Source organism: Pelobates fuscus, chromosome 10 (assembly GCF_036172605.1).
Source record: "Pelobates fuscus isolate aPelFus1 chromosome 10, aPelFus1.pri, whole genome shotgun sequence".
Classification (NCBI taxonomy): Eukaryota; Metazoa; Chordata; class Amphibia; order Anura; family Pelobatidae; genus Pelobates; species Pelobates fuscus.
Genome location: NC_086326.1, coordinates 140090228 through 140106763, shown reverse-complemented (window position 1 = coordinate 140106763; position 16536 = coordinate 140090228). Strand labels below are relative to the sequence as shown.

The window sequence follows — 16536 nt, the reverse complement described above, 5'->3', positions numbered from 1 at the left end:
AATCTAGCTGCATTGACCTTTCTATCTGGAGGGTCAAAAGTTCTTCTGAAAGCAGCTACAAAGGCATTATAATTATATACTAACGGATTATCATTTTCCCACAATGGATTGGCCCATCTCAAAGCTTTCTCAACAAGTAATGTGATAATAAATCCAACCTTCGCCCTATCTGTAGGATAGGAGCGGGGTTGTAATTCGAAATGGATACCTATTTGGTTTAAGAAACCACGACACTTCTCTGGAGAACCACCATAACGTACAGGTGGAGTGATATGGGAAGAAGCACCTACAGTGGCTACCTCTAGACCTGAACTCACAGGAGAGATAGAAGTATTACGCATCTCCTCTGGTTGATTACCAGAACGAGATAGTAACGCCTGTAGTGCTAGAGCCATCTGGTCCATTCTGTGATCCATGGCGTCGAACCTAAAGTCAGAAGGACCAACCTGAGTGTTTGTACCTGCAGGATCCATTGGCCCTGTCGTAATGTCAGGATCGGGACAGGGATCCAACACGCAGAGTACAAACAGGTGGTAGGTACGTATACCGGACCTTAGAATGGCCGGACTTAACGTAAGGAGTAAGTAGAAAATGGTCTAGGAACAAGCAGAGGTCGAGGGAACGAGAGGACAGGTAAGCGAGAGACAAGCCGAGTCAAAGGGTAACAGAGATAAACAGGGTAGTACAAACAAGCCGTGTCAGAACCAAAGAGACAACTAGAATACAAGAGCACTGAGTGACTAGACAGGCTAGAACCACGACAGGGCAATGAGCAGATGCCGAAAGCCTTACTTTATACCTTGATTCTAGAGGGTAATCACGCCCCCGCCGAGTCCTGATTAGTGCTCGGGACTTGACTGACAGGTCGACCCGGGTTGGCGTCATGACGTCGACTACTGAGCGTCGCGTCATATAAGGAAGTGGATCCCTCGCGGTCGGCTTGTAAATGGCCGAGAGAACCGCGAGGAACGGAAGAAACAACCCCTCTGGGAGGATAAACGTCTAAGTCTCTCACCTCCTCTGAGGTAGAGACTACAGGTACCCTGACAATGGCATAACAACAGATATAAGAAAACTGATCCTAGAAAAGCTAGCCGTCCTTGACCAGCGGATAAGACTACCAAAGATGACTGAAAAACTGCCACTAGGCAGCATGCAAGCTGCAGTTAATGAGGCACAGTGCACAATCCCAACTCCCACTATCACAGAGACCAACAGGCTCATATATTGTCCCACTACTGGTCCTACAAGATGAGGCTCACAGAGAAGCAATGCCCACCATGGAGACTACGACTGGAAGCCAAGAAAACGACAACACTGAAGGAAGTTAGTAAGCTGGATCAACTTCAAAGAGGTGGCTAGAGCCTGGCTACTGACAAAGTACAAGGATATGCCCATACCAGAGGCAGAGACTGACAGCACTGGCAACCAGACTGAGCAGATACACCAGAGGCTAAGAGAAGCAACACATTGTTTAACAAAAAAAACATCCAAGGTATATGCACACCTGCAGGATAACCATCAGTGCTGTGAAGAACATCTTGGAGAGAGAAGCATCACATAACACCAAGGCCCAGTGGCTACTGGACTTGAAAGCAAACCACTGCATGCTGTCTGTACAGGAACCAATCACCATCACAGTGGGAGATATCCAACAAGAGTAGCCCACATCACCCCCCAGACCTGTCCAGATCCACACCAACTGGATAAAGAAATTAAAGTGGCACTGCCATGGCCGCATCCGTTTTTTAACCCCCCCCCTCCAAATGCAATACATTTTATTGTCCCCCTATAAACTCCCAAATGCCCCTAGGTCCCCATTTTACTTTTTAAAGATCTTGCTTTTATACCCAGACCTAGATCCTGGGTGCCGCCATACTTGTGAAGGCCCTGTGGAACACATCATCTGCCCACACCAGATAGCGTAATGAAATTCCTGCTCATGCCTAGTTCAACACTAGCATTCGCTATTGTCCGAAATTTGGATGGGAATTTCAGCTATTCATTGACTCAGCTATTATTCATTCAAAAAGATGAATGAATAGAAATTTCAAGACCTCTTCATTAATTTAGTTTATTACAAGGAGAGAGCTACTGGCTCGAGGCTCCGTCCTTGTAATATGTGAAAATAGAAGCAGCGGGAAGCCCCTCCACTTCCTAACTCCCCCCATCATTCTATGAGGGTCAATATGATCCCCATATTCGCATAAGGGAAATTTAAATCTCCTGAATACTCCTACTTGCTGTGCCGCTCATGGGTGAGTGCCAGGGAGAAGACAATAGGACCCCACACAGCACTCCTGGGTAAGGGCTGGGAGGCAGTAGGTCCTCACTTTTGTTACTTAGGGCCCCACCCAACGCTCATGGCTGGGGGCCGGGTTGGGGAGACAATAGGTCCCCCCCTAATTTTGCTACTTAGGGTCCCCACATGCCGCTCATGGGTAGGGGCCGGGGCTGTGTGGATTTCTAAATTTTTCATTTTCAAATCTCACACATGTATTTGTTAAATATAGGGGAAATGAAAAAACAATATTAAATATGTTGGGGAATAACAGTTCCCCTTTAAATTGTCCCCTTGGTGTAAGATTTGAACGGCAGAGCAAGTACACATCAACTCAAACTTTCTCCATCAAAGCTCAGCTTGGGGAAGACTCATGTTATACAGGATCTATGGATTCCTTACCCATTCTCTAATGTGCATTGTTTCCCACCATTATCATACAATTGTTTTAGTATTATATTCACTTTAAGCATTTCTCATGATATTTTTACATTTATTTCTGAATAACCATTGTCCTCTAGAACTTTTGAAGAACTAACCCCTACTTTTCCAAAGTAGATAGTTGCACGGCAGGGTTATTTAGAAAAGTATTAACTGTCATGAGTTCAAGCTAGCCAAATTGAAAAACAAAATAACCAAGTCAGATGTGTCCATTCGATTATTTGAGTCTCCAATTTAGATTTGCTTAGAATTTCCAATCATTCACACTTTATTGAATAATCCTTTTTCAATTTCAATTACATTTGAATTCCACACTGGCTGAACAATCCCTTTTATACAAAGAGAACTTGGAGGGCTTCTATGAATTGCTTCTTCAGACTGAGTTTTTGGGTAGAAACATTTTTTTTAAAAAGCTTTGTCAACTAGAATGGAATTATTCTTGATCACAATGAGTTAATCTGAAAAATTACAGAAGTAGATCAATATCCTTGCCTGTAAATTATAGACCTGTGAGCTTAACTTCTGTGGCTGGGAAAATATTGGAAAGGTTATTAAGGGATAATATTCAAGAATTCCTTGAGAAGAACACAGTTATCAGAAAAAATCAGCACGGTTTTATGAAGCACAGGTCATGTCAAACTAACTTGATTGCGTTCTAAGAAGTAAGTAGAAGTATAGATCAGGGTGTTGCAGTGGATGTGGTCTATTTGGATTTTGCCAAAGCATGTGATACAGTTCCACACAATAGATTAGTGTTCAAACTCAAGGAAATCGGTCTAGATGAAAATGCTTGTTCTTGGGTAGAACATTGGCTTACAAATTAAGTACAAAGAGTTGTCATTAACGGTAAATTTTCAAGCTGGACAGAGATGGCAAGTGGTGTCTGTTCTGGGACCACTTCTATTTAACATGTTTATAAATGATCTTGAAGAAAGCATTGAAAGTCATGTTTTAGTGTTTGCAGATGACACAAAACTCTGTAAAATAATACAATGTGAGCAAGATATTACTTTGCTGCAGAGGGATTTAGATAGACTGGGGGACTGGGCACTCAAATGGCAGATGAAATTTAATGTTGAAAAATGCAAAGTTATGCAATTCGGCGTAAAGAATACACAAGCAACGTATACCCTTAATGGAAGCAAATTAGGGATAACAACAACACACGAAAAGGACTTGGGCCAAGGCCAGTAAGGTATTGTTATGTATGAAAAATGGCATTCATTCTCGGGATGAGAATATAATTTTGCCTCTTTATAAATCACTGGTAAGACCACATTGTTAAGACCTGCAGTGGTTATGGTACTGCAGTCTTCTATTCCTTTCCCAACAGCTGAGCATAAGTGAATATAGCTGCAGCAGGGAGTAGAGGAATAGTGTAGATGAATGCAGTTTCCAAGACGATTCTCCCCAGCAAATAGAATATCCCCCAAACATGAGCCTAGACTTCATGAAGGGTGTAACAGGAATGAAGTTTATTGAAAACACACTGGCTTTTATGAGAAATCCTCCTGCAAGAGGACCTCCCACAGCAAACAAAGACAATAACAAATCACCATACAGATTTACGGTAATACCCGCCCTCTCTGCCTGGGAGATATTGAGATAAGTAAAGTAATAAATCAATTATCTCCAGGCAGAGGGCACACAATTTCCCCAAAAGTTGGAACACCCCTTTCCACACAAGGTATCCCCACAAATTACATATCCCTGATAGCCCCGATCTGGGGGACAAACATATCCAAATTTCACCCAGATCGGTTCAGGTGTTCTTAAAAAGTATGGAAGTCACATTTTACCGACCACACACGAGGCTCCTGCCCAAAACAGTTCCACGAATTCAGCGTGTGCGGTCAGTCAATTCAGAAAAAGGTAAAAAAACGAATAACGTACCGAATGGATCCTCCTGGCTCATAGGAGCGATTGCTCCCCTTGTCCGTACGAACAAAACTACCGAATGGCGCTCTCCTGGCTGTTCGGCAACTAAAGGAAGCAGGTGTTTGGTATTTTCAGCGGTGGTTCGTGAGGTCGAGTGTCCGATTTTAGTTACAGACACTCGACGACCAAGTCCCGCTGGCTCCCCTCGTGCGAACAAGATGGCTGCCGTTTTCTATTCCACGTGGCATTCGGCTGAACGAACAGCGGCCACCCAGAGAGCACTTAATAGGCGGTTCTTTTAAAGTTAATGAGCCAGGAGGGTGGTCGGTGTTCGGTAGTTTCAAACTACCGAACCAATAGATTCAATATACATACAATACTGTAGGAAAAAGCCCGAACAAAGAAGAAAATACCGAACAAAAGTCTATTTTCTTCACACACATATTGAATATGCTGTGCAATTTTGGGCACCTGTTCTAGAGAAGGATATTATGGCACTAGAAAAAGTGCAGAGGCGGGCTACAAAATTAATAAAAGGAATGGAATATATCTATGAAGAAAGGTTAACAAATTCAAACCTATTTAGTTTAGAAAAACGAGGGGATATGATAACATTATACAAATATATTCGGGGCCAATACAAACCATTGTGTGGAAATCTATTCACAAACCGGACTTTACATAGGACACGAGGTCATGCGTTTAGACTGGAAGAAAGAAGATTTCATCTAAGGCAAAGGAAAGGTCTTTTTTACTGTAATAACAATAAGGATGTGGAATTCTCTACCTGAAGAAGTGGTCATACAGATGTTCAAAGAGCTACCATATGCATTCTTGCAAAAACAGAATATTCAAGGATATTCATTAGCTAGCTTGTTGGAAAATTGGAAGTGCTTCAAATTGTTTTTTTGTTTGCCTTCTTTTGGATCAACAGCAAAAAACAAATGTGAGGAAGGAACTTGATGGACGCTAGTCTCTTTTCAGCTATGTAACTATGTAATATATTTGCAAGATATACCTTACTGTCTAAAGATTAATTAAGCATGCTTGTTTTTATACGTTTGCTTCCTGGAAAATGCATGTTTAGATTCTGAGCTCTCTGGTCAAGGAACATCCTTATAAACAATAGTTCTTAGATTAATGTGTATATCCCTTTATTACCTCGTCTATTGTGTAATGTCATCTGTGAATTATAAAGTACAACTGACTGGAAGAACTATACATGAACACATACATTTCCAAGAAATTACAGTTTCTGGCTGCGAATTTAATTAACCTTTAAAAACCCTCATGTGTTAGTTTTACTAGTGTTACTGTCTTTAAGCTCACAAAGATTCTTTTTCATATGATTTCTCTGATGTTTAACAAAACTGGATTTAACTGAAAAGAACTTCCGGCATTCAGAGCACGAGAATGGTTTATCTTCTTTGTGAACCCCTAGATGTTTAACAAGACTTGACTTAACAGTAAAGCATCTTCCACATTCTAAACAAGGGAACGGTTTTTCTCCTGTGTGTATCCTCTGATGGGTAACAAGACAGGATTTGTCAGTAAAACATTTTCCACATTCAGGACACGAGAATGGTTTCTCTCCCGTGTGAGTTCTTTCATGGTAAACGAGGCTTGATTTACCTGTAAAACATCTCCCACAATGAGAACACCGGAATGGCTTCTCTCCTGTGTGAATCATCAGATGTGTAACAAGTCTTGATTTATTTAAAAATCCTTCCCCACATTCGGGGCATGTGACCTTCTTTTCTCCTGTGTGAATCATCTGATGTCTAACAAGATTGCCCTTTTTATTGAAACATTTCCCGCAGGCAGCACGTGGGAATGGTTTCTCTCCTGTATGAAGCCTCTGATGTTTAATGAGATCTGAGCTAATAGTAAAGCCTTTACCACATTCAGAACATGAGAAAGGTTTCTCCCCAGTGTGAATCATTTGATGGGCAACCAGCCTTGATTTATATGCAAAACATTCTCCACATTCTGAACATGTGGATTTCTTTTCTCCCGTATGAATAATCTGATGTCTTACAAGATTGCCCTTTCTACTAAAGCATTTGCCACAAGCTGAACAAGAGAATGGTTTCTCTCCTGTGTGAATCATCTGATGTGCAAGAAGAAGGGACATGTGTGCAAAACACTTACCACAGTGTGAACACACAGACTGATTGTCTGCTTTCTGCATCTTCTGATGATTAATAAGATTGTATTTGCCAGTATATTTTTTCTTACATTCTGTACATGCAATTAATTCCTTTCCCATAATTATTGAAACCACTGAGAATGCTTGGGTCATCAACAAGATCCAAATTATTACTAAAATATTTCTTACAGTCTGGGCAGTTATACATCCTATCTATTGTATGTTTTCCTTGGTGAGATACATAAGCATAAGTATTATTATATTTTTTACCACACTCTCTGCACTTCAATAACCTGTATCCATTGGGATTATAAAATGTGTTATCTATAGTTGTAGGCTCTGTATTTCTATAAATATTGTTAGTGGCATTTCCTGATTCTAGTAAGCGAGCGATAACATTTTCAGGAGCGATAACATTTTCTTGTTCACTAGAGACGGTTTCTTCATACCATTTTCTCAGATATATTTCTTGCAGATCATCTGAATCTTTGGCTTTTTTTGGTAACTAGACCTGGTGAAGAAACGCAAGTTTGAGATCTCTTGTGTGTATCTCTGTCCATTGATAAATCTATTAATAAATAAAATATAATAATATACATATTTTTCATATAAACAGTTGTTTCCTATGCTTTGTTGCCAGCAAATTGTTATGACAATTAATTCAGTGCCTTTTTTATATATCTTTCTTCTAGGTATGTATTGTACCTTAAGAAATATGCTGAGGCTAGTTTTGATAGATTTACGAGCATTGTCATAAAACCAAACTGTATAATATATGGAACCTAGTTCATTCGACTGATCTTACAATCTAAATTTACACAATGTAAAGCTCCAATTATCGCCATGCATTTAAACTCTTCCCCTTACTTTAAATATTGAAAGGGTGGTGGATCTATAGGATAAACAACTGTAGTAGAGGTCAATACAATAAGGGAATTTAAATAAGCATTAAATACATTTTCTAACCGATTTATAATACAGTTTTTAAATTACAAAGTTTGAACAATACACAATCATCCTACCTATCACGTCCTTGTAATGATCTAGGTGTTCTTCTAGATACTCCCACTCCTCCATGGAGAGATGGACAGTGACATCCTCACACCTTATAGGAACCTGACACACACAATGATACAGTCACCATCCAGACACATCCCTTGGTTTTACAGTATAATATCCCATTCCCAGCAGCCTCACCTCTCCAGTCAGCAGCTGGATGATCTAATTGGTCAGTTCCAGGATCTTCTTTTCATTGTTCCTCTCATGTATCAGTGAGGAAGATGGAGGCACCGTGTTGGGACTCTGGGTCCTGCAGGATCCTTGTAAAATATTGGGACTGTTGTGTGTGACATGCTCACCATACTTCTTCACAATCATATAATCCTATATAAATACATTTTAAATGAGGATCATTAAACTTGGAATATTTAGTGCACATTGAAATGTAATATAGCAATAATGCAATTCATTATAGACTGAAAGAAACTTAACAAGAAAATAATATATTATATAGTTGTGTAAACTTAGTGCAAATATGTTTGTAAGGTACAACACTCACATTTTTGACCTGTTGTGATCTCTCTAAAGCAGGGGTAGTCAACCTGGTCCCCACTGCCCACTTGTGGGCGGTTTGGGATTTTATGTGGGCGGTGGTGGGTTCTAAAGAAAATGCCAAGGCCAGCAGTGGAGATCCTTTAATCTCGCTTGCCGGCCCAAGCAGAGCCAGCCTTGCTGTAAGCCCTATCGGGCTGGTGAGGAGATCAAAGATCTCCCTCACCGGCTCACTAGTACTTAGATCCAGCAGAGAGAGGGAATGGCCTGGGAGGCTCTGAGTTCCTCCCGCGAGCAGGCTGTCCGGAGCGTTGCCATAAAACGTTCTGATACAGTGGTGTGCTCGCAGGAGGACAGGAGAATCGGCCTGCAGCCGGGGGAGCTGCAGGCTAAAGTGATTATGCGACCAGGGCTTGCAGCAGTCCCACTTGTGCTATAAAATTTGCTTTTGCGGCACTGGTGGGCGATAAGGAAATCTTACCATGAACAAAGATACAAAAGTGGGCAGTAGGTATTAAAAGGTTGACTACCCCTGCTCTAAAGAATAAGGTCTTGGACTTTGAATATCTCACTTAGCATTTGTGAAGCAGTGGAAACAAAGTAAATTTTTAAATGGTGTACAACTGGGCTACTTGGTATACATTTTAAAAAGAACGCACTTGTATAAAGCATGACTCATATTTACCTAGGTTCCTCTATGGTCAAGGTACAAAATGGAGATGGTATAGTCCCCATTAAGAAAAGTCTAATGATGGTGCTCATGTAGATAGGACATAAAATGGCAGCACAGCAACACATTATAGAAAGTTGTTATCAATACAGATAGTTGTGTGCAGGCCCGGACTGGCCATCGGGCACACCGGGCAAATGCCCGGTGGGCCGCGATGGCCGAGGCCGGCAGGGGAGATCACAGGATCTCCCCTGCCAGCCCCTGCAGGGCCAGCGCTACCCGAGCGCCGGCCCTGCTGTGTGTCTCCATGGGCCGGTAGGGAGATCAAAGATCTCCCTCACCGGCCCAGAGACACTGTTAAAGGCGGCCGCCCGGGGCTGAGGAGTGAGGGAAGCAGGAGAGAGGACCGGCGGAGCTCTATCTTGCAGCTCCGCCGGGTCCTCTCGCGAGGTCTGAGCGTTGCCGCGGTAACCGCGGCAATGCTCAGATCTCGCGAGAGTAAACTCTAGCCTGCAGGTTAGAGTTCACTCTCACCACTGGACCACCAGGGAAGGAAGCTGCAGAAAGAAGCCCCCCTCCCAGGCATGATGTAAGAAGGGAGGGGGGATATTAAGCAACTGCCCCACCTCCAGCATGGCTGCTTCAACGGCACCCCCCTCCCTCCTAGGCTAAAGGTAAGAAGGGGAGGGGGGGGGGAATATAATTTATTTATTTTATTTTTTTAATTATTAACAAAAAAAAATTAAATTTAAATTAAAAAAAATCACACTAACAGCCCCCTCACACACACACACACACACACACATCACCCCCAAACACACACACACCACCCCCAAACACACACACATCACCCCCAAACACACACACACACACACACACACACACATCACCCCCAAACACATCTCCAGTCAGCAGGTAGTTGATCTCCACAATGACATTACCCAGAATCCCTCATCTCTCCAGTCAGCAGGCAGATGATCTCCATACTGACATTACCCAGAATCCCTCACCTCTCAAGTCAGCAGGTAGTTGATCTCCACAATGACATTACCCAGAATCCCTCACCTCTCCAGCCAGCAGGTAGATGATCTCCATGGTGACATTACCCAGAATCCCTCACCTCTCCAGTCAGCAGGTAGATGATCTCCATAATGACATTACCCAGAATCCCTCACCTCTCCAGTCAGCAGGCAGATGATCTCCATACTGACATTACCCAGAATCCCTCACCTCTCCAGCCAGCAGGTAGATGATCTCCATAATGACATTACCCAGAATCCCTCACCTCTCCAGCCAGCAGGTAGAAGATCTCCATAATGACATTACCCAGAATCCCTCACCTCCCCAGTCAGCAGGTAGTTGATCTCCATAATGACATTACCCAGAATCCCTCACCTCTCCAGTCAGCAGGTAGTTGATCTCCATAATGACATTACCCAGAATCCCTCACCTCTCCAGTCAGCAGGTAGATGATCTCCATAGTGGCATTACCCAGAATCCCTCACCTCTCCAGTCAGCAGGTAGATGATCTCCATACTGACATTACCCAGAATCCCTCACCTCTCAAGTCAGCAGGTAGTTGATCTCCACAATGACATTACCCAGAATCCCTCACCTCTCCAGTCAGCAGGTAGATGATCTCCATAATGACATTACCCAGAATCCCTCACCTCTCCAGTCAGCAGGTAGATGATCTCCATACTGACATTACCCAGAATCCCTCACCTCTCCAGCCAGCAGGTAGATGATCTCCATAATGACATTACCCAGAATCCCTCACCTCTCCAGCCAGCAGGTAGAAGATCTCCATAATGACATTACCCAGAATCCCTCACCTCCCCAGTCAGCAGGTAGTTGATCTCCATAGTGGCATTACCCAGAATCCCTCACCTCTCCAGTCAGCAGGTAGATGATCTCCATACTGACATTACCCAGAATCCCTCACCTCTCAAGTCAGCAGGTAGTTGATCTCCACAATGACATTACCCAGAATCCCTCACCTATCTAGTCAGCAGGCAGATGATCTCCAAGGTGAGACTCAGGTTTTACTCGGCCATCTTACTCCTGTAATTCTGCATTATTGTGGAGCCAGTCAGACACTCACAGACAGGATGTTCTTGGACTAAATCTCTGCCGCTAAGGAGAAAACTGTTGTCTTTCATTTGCAGAAAAGTTCATCTGGAATAATGAATGTCAAAAATATTTGCAATGTCACTTATTCCAGTGACAACCCAGATTCAAAGGAAATGTCACCAATCACTACAAAGGTGAGTTAAAATCAAGGCATCTCATAAATATGTCCAGAGGTCCCTGGATTTATCCACAGCATTGCTGCAGAGCATCCTATCAGCTTGAATGCACATACTACTGTGGTGGAATCTCGGTAAAAATAAATTTAGTAGGCCGAGATTACCACGTGGCATGTGTACGTGCATATGCTGACGTATCGATCAGTTGGTTGCACGAGGCAAGATACGATCAGTAGTGTACGGAGCATGTGCAAGAATACAGGATATAGTATTCCCCTCCTCCATTGTGCTGGACAGGCCATGCGGTCAAGCAGGAAGTTAATTCTTATATTGTATTGATTGGTCAAGAGAATGTGCGGGTGGAGCTTAATATGGGAGGAGTTATATGCCTATATAAGGAGCCTGCACTATTGTCCGGGGCTCAGAACTTGTGGTATTTTGGTGACGCTAGTCCCTCTGAGTCCCGATCGGTGATCCAATAAAGAATCTCTTCCTTCCTGAAGAAACCTGTGTCCATCTCTCTGTGCTTGGCTTCCGTCAGTTTCTCCGGTATCACTACTTCAAAACATAACTGTAAACAATAACATGTAAATGGTGTGCATTGTGAATGAAACACAACTGTATGGACCTCATCAGTAGACAGGAACACCCATACTATGGACACTATGCATATTGAGTCAACCTCCCTCTGTGTTTTATTTATAAAAGTCTGTAGCAAAAAGCACAGGTGTGCTGCCTCCGATTTTGTTTATTTGCAGTTGTGGCATACATTACAAGAGATTTGGGGTTTATGTAGAATTGTACAATTGTGAAGCAAAGCCTGAAACATTTCAATCCCAGATCTATAAATGTTTCTGTCAGTGACTTTTGTGTTAAAAATGCCTTTATTTTGGTCATTGCAGTAATGTTGCTGTGGTGATATTTGGCTACCAGGTCACTTTATGGGGACAGTAGGTCCTGTGACAAACAAACCAGTGAGTATGGCAGAGACATGATGTGATTAGCTCCCATCCTCCTGCTGGCAGTCAGACCTTTACACTGGTACCACGCAAACACACACAATATCAAGAGGTACATCACATAATGCATTGTGCAGAGCATCTCCTGTCTCCTCCCACTCTGCAGAGCATCTAATCTACTGCCACCTCACACTCTGCAGAGCATTACATCTCCTCACACACTCTGCAGAGCATCTCATCTCCTCACACTCTGCAGAGCATCTCATCTACTGCCACCTCGCACACTGTAGAGCATCTCCTGTCTCCTCACACTCTGCAAAGCATCTCGTGTCTCCTCACACTCTGCAGAGCCTCTCATCTCCTGTCTCCTCACACTATGCAGAGCTTTTCATTTCCTGTCTCCTCACACTCTGCAGAGCTTTTCATTTCCTGTCTCCTCACACTCTGCAGAGCTTTTCATCTGCTGTCTCCTCACACTCTGCAAAGTATCTTATCTCCTGTCTCCTCACACTCAGCAGAGTTTCTCATCTCCTGTCTCCTCACACTCTGCAGAGTTTCTCATCTCCTGTCTCCTCACACTCTGCAGAGTTTCTCATCTCCTGTCTCCTCACACTCTGCAGAGTTTCTCATCTCCTGTCTCCTCACACTCTGCAGAGCTTCTCATCTCCTGTCTCCTCACACTCTGCAGAGCTTCTCATCTCCTGTCTCCTCACACTCTGCAGAGTATATCATCTCCTGTCTCCTCACACTCTGCAGAGCTTCTCATCTCCTGTCTCCTCACACTCTGCAGAGTATATCATCTCCTGTCTCCTCACACTCTGCAGAGCTTCTCATCTCCTGTCTCCTCACACTCTGCAGAGCCTCTTAGCCTGGCTCCCTCAGTATCTGCAGGACATTGTGTCCATCATGGCTGAGCACTGTGTGATCCCTGAGCTCTCTGACAGTAACACATACCTTCCAGCCAGCTCCTCCCCCCGGAGCTCCCACACTGCCTATAATAACACTTCCTTAACGTCTCCATTTCTATTGTCACTCTGTCAATAACACGCTTCCCTCCAGGAGCGGAAACAATCACCTGGAGGATCACGGGTAATGTAGTTCCGCAGACATTTGCTAAAAGCGCATGCGCAAATATCTGTTATTATCATAGAGAGGAGATTGCCGCTGTACTGACCAATCACAGTAAGTACAAGGAGGGGGCGGGGCTCAGAGTAAGTCACTCGGCGGCCATGATTGATTGGGTTAAATCCTGTGCTGTGCCCACAGAGTGCCAGGAGCCATGGAACCCTGAGAGCAGTTAGTGATAGGGATAAACCAGGACCTGCTACTAACATCAATGTAATACTATGTATCTACCCTCCATACCCTGCCAGCAAGGACCAGCTACAGCTCCTACAGTTATTACCCAGGTAAAATCAATACACATTGTATACACATTATATACAGATTATATAGGTGGGAGCTGGTTTTATTCCCCCTGTTATTATATACAGATTATATAGGTGGGAGCTGGTTTTATTCCCCCTGTTATTATATACAGATTATATAGGTGGGAGCTGGTTTTATTCCCCCTGTTATTATATACAGATTATATAGGTGGGAGCTGGTTTTATTCCCCCTGTTATTATATACACATTATATAGGTGGGAGCTGGTTTTATTCCCCCTGTTATTATATAGGTGGGAGCTGGTTTTATTCCCCCTGTTATTATATACAGATTATATAGGTGGGAGCTGGTTATATCCCCCTGTTATTATATACAGATTATATAGGTGGGAGCTGGTTTTATTCCCCCTGTTATTATATACAGATTATATAGGTGGGAGCTGGTTTTATTCCCCCTGTTATTATATAGGTGGGAGCTGGTTTTATTCCCCCTGTTATTATATACAGATTATATAGGTGGGAGCTGGTTATATCCCCCTGTTATTATATACAGATTATATAGGTGGGAGCTGGTTTTATTCCCCCTGTTATTATATACAGATTATATAGGTGGGAGCTGGTTTTATTCCCCCTGTTATTATATACAGATTATATAGGTGGGAGCTGGTTTTATTCCCCCCTGTTATTATATACGGATTATATAGGTGGGATCTGGTTTTATTCCCCCCTGTTATTATATACAGATTATATAGGTGGGAGCTGGTTTTATTCCCCCTGTTATTATATACAGATTATATAGGTGGGAGCTGGTTTTATTCCCCCTGTTATTATATACAGATTATATAGGTGGGAGCTGGTTTTATTCCCCCTGTTATTATATACACATTATATAGGTGGGAGCTGGTTTTATTCCCCCTGTTATTATATACACATTATATAGGTGGGAGCTGGTTTTATTCCCCCTGTTATTATATACAGATTATATAGGAGGGAGCTGGTTTTATTCCCCCTGTTATTATATACAGATTATATAGGTGGGAGCTGGTTTTATTCCCCCTGTTATTATATACAGATTATATAGGTGGGAGCTGGTTTTATTCCCCCTGTTATTATATACAGATTATATAGGTGGGAGCTGGTTTTATTCCCCCTGTTATTATATACAGATTATATAGGTGGGAGCTGGTTTTATTCCCCCTGTTATTATATACAGATTATATAGGTGGGAGCTGGTTATATCCCCCTGTTATTATATACAGATTATATAGGTGGGAGCTGGTTTTATTCCCCCTGTTATTATATACAGATTATATAGGTGGGAGCTGGTTTTACTCCCCTGTTATTATATACAGATTATATAGGTGGGAGCTGGTTTTATTCCCCCTGTTATTATATACAGATTATATAGCTGGGAGCTGGTTTTATTCCCCCTGTTATTATATACAGATTATATAGGAGGGAGCTGGTTTTATTCCCCCTGTTATTATATACAGATTATATAGGTGGGAGCTGGTTTTATTCCCCCTGTTATTATATAGGTGGGAGCTGGTTTTATTCCCCCTGTTATTATATACAGATTATATAGGTGGGAGCTGGTGTTATTCCCCCTGTTATTATATACAGATTATATAGGAGGGAGCTGGTTTTATTCCCCCTCTTATTATATACAGATTATATAGGTGGGAGCTTGTTTTATTCCCCCTGTTATTATATAGGTGGGAGCTGGTTTTATTCCCCCTGTTATTATATAGGTGGGAGCTGGTTTTATTCCCCCTGTTATTATATACGGATTATATAGGGGGAGCTGGTATTATTCCCCCTGTTATTATATACAGAATATATAGGTGGGAGCTGGTTTTATTCCCCCTGTTATTATATAGGTGGGAGCTGGTTTTATTCCCCCTGTTATTATATACAGATTATGTAGGTGGGAGCTGGTTTTATTCCCCCTGTTATTATATACAGATTATATAGGTGGGAGCTGGTTTTATTCCCCCTGTTATTATATACAGATTATATAGGAGGGAGCTGATTTTATTCCCCCTGTTATTATATACAGATTATATAGGTTGGAGCTGGTTTTATTCCTCCTGTTATTATATACAGATTATATAGCTGGGAGCTGGTTTTATTCCTCCTGTTATTATATACAGATTATATAGGTGGGAGATGGTTTTATTCCCCTTGTTATTATATAGGAGGGAGCTGGTTTTATTCCCCCTGTTATTATATGCAGATTGTATAGGTGGGAGCTGGTTTTATTCCCCTGTTGTTATTATATAGGTGGGAGCTAGTTTTATTCCCCCTGTTATTATATTCAGATTATATAGGTGGGAGCTGGTTTTATTCCCCCTGTTATTATATACACATTATATAGGTGGGAGCTGGTTTTATTCCCCCTGTTATTATATACAGATTATATAGGTGGGAGCTGGTTTTATTCCCCCTGTTATTATATACAGATTATATAGGTGGGAGCTGGTTTTATTCCCCCTGTTATTATATACAGATTATATAGGTGGGAGCTGGTTTTATTCCTCCTGTTATTATATACAGACTATATAGGTGGGAGCTGATTTTATTCCCCCTGTTATTATATACAGATTATATAGGTGGGAGCTGGTTTTATTCCCCCTGTTATTATATAGGTGGGAGCTGGTTTTATTCCCCCTGTTATTATATAGGTGGGAGCTGGTTTTATTCCCCCTGTTATTATATACAGATTATATAGGTGGGAGCTGGTTTTATTCCCCCTGTTATTATATACAGATTATATAGGTGGGAGCTGGTTTTATTCCCCCTGTTATTATATACAGATTATATAGGTGGGAGCTGGTTTTATTCCCCCTGTTATTATATACAGATTATATAGGTGGGAGTTGGTTTTATTCCTCCTGTTATTATATACAGATTATATAGGTGGGAGCTGGTTTTATTCCCCCTGTTATTATATACAGATTATATAGGTGGGA

The 16536-nt window shown here is 42.1% G+C and overlaps 1 protein-coding gene and 1 long non-coding RNA gene across 3 annotated transcripts; both read right to left on the bottom strand.

Moving 5' to 3' along the window:
• Positions 1-5888: 5888 nt before the first annotated feature.
• On the bottom strand, positions 5889-6734 carry LOC134574812 (gastrula zinc finger protein XlCGF8.2DB-like). The gene has a single exon (XM_063433877.1). It carries the CDS (start codon positions 6732-6734, stop codon positions 5889-5891), a length of 846 nt encoding a protein of 281 aa, XP_063289947.1.
• Positions 6735-7170: 436 nt separating this feature from the next.
• Positions 7171-11324, bottom strand: LOC134574596 (uncharacterized). 2 transcript variants are annotated; one of them, XR_010085467.1, is made up of 4 exons: positions 10971-11324; positions 7947-8132; positions 7772-7865; positions 7171-7317 (listed from the first exon to the last, which is right to left on the bottom strand). It is a non-coding gene; the product is annotated as an uncharacterized LOC134574596 (long non-coding RNA). The 2 variants fall into 2 exon arrangements; XR_010085468.1 differs by having other exon boundaries at positions 7171-7260.
• Positions 11325-16536: the final 5212 nt, after the last annotated feature.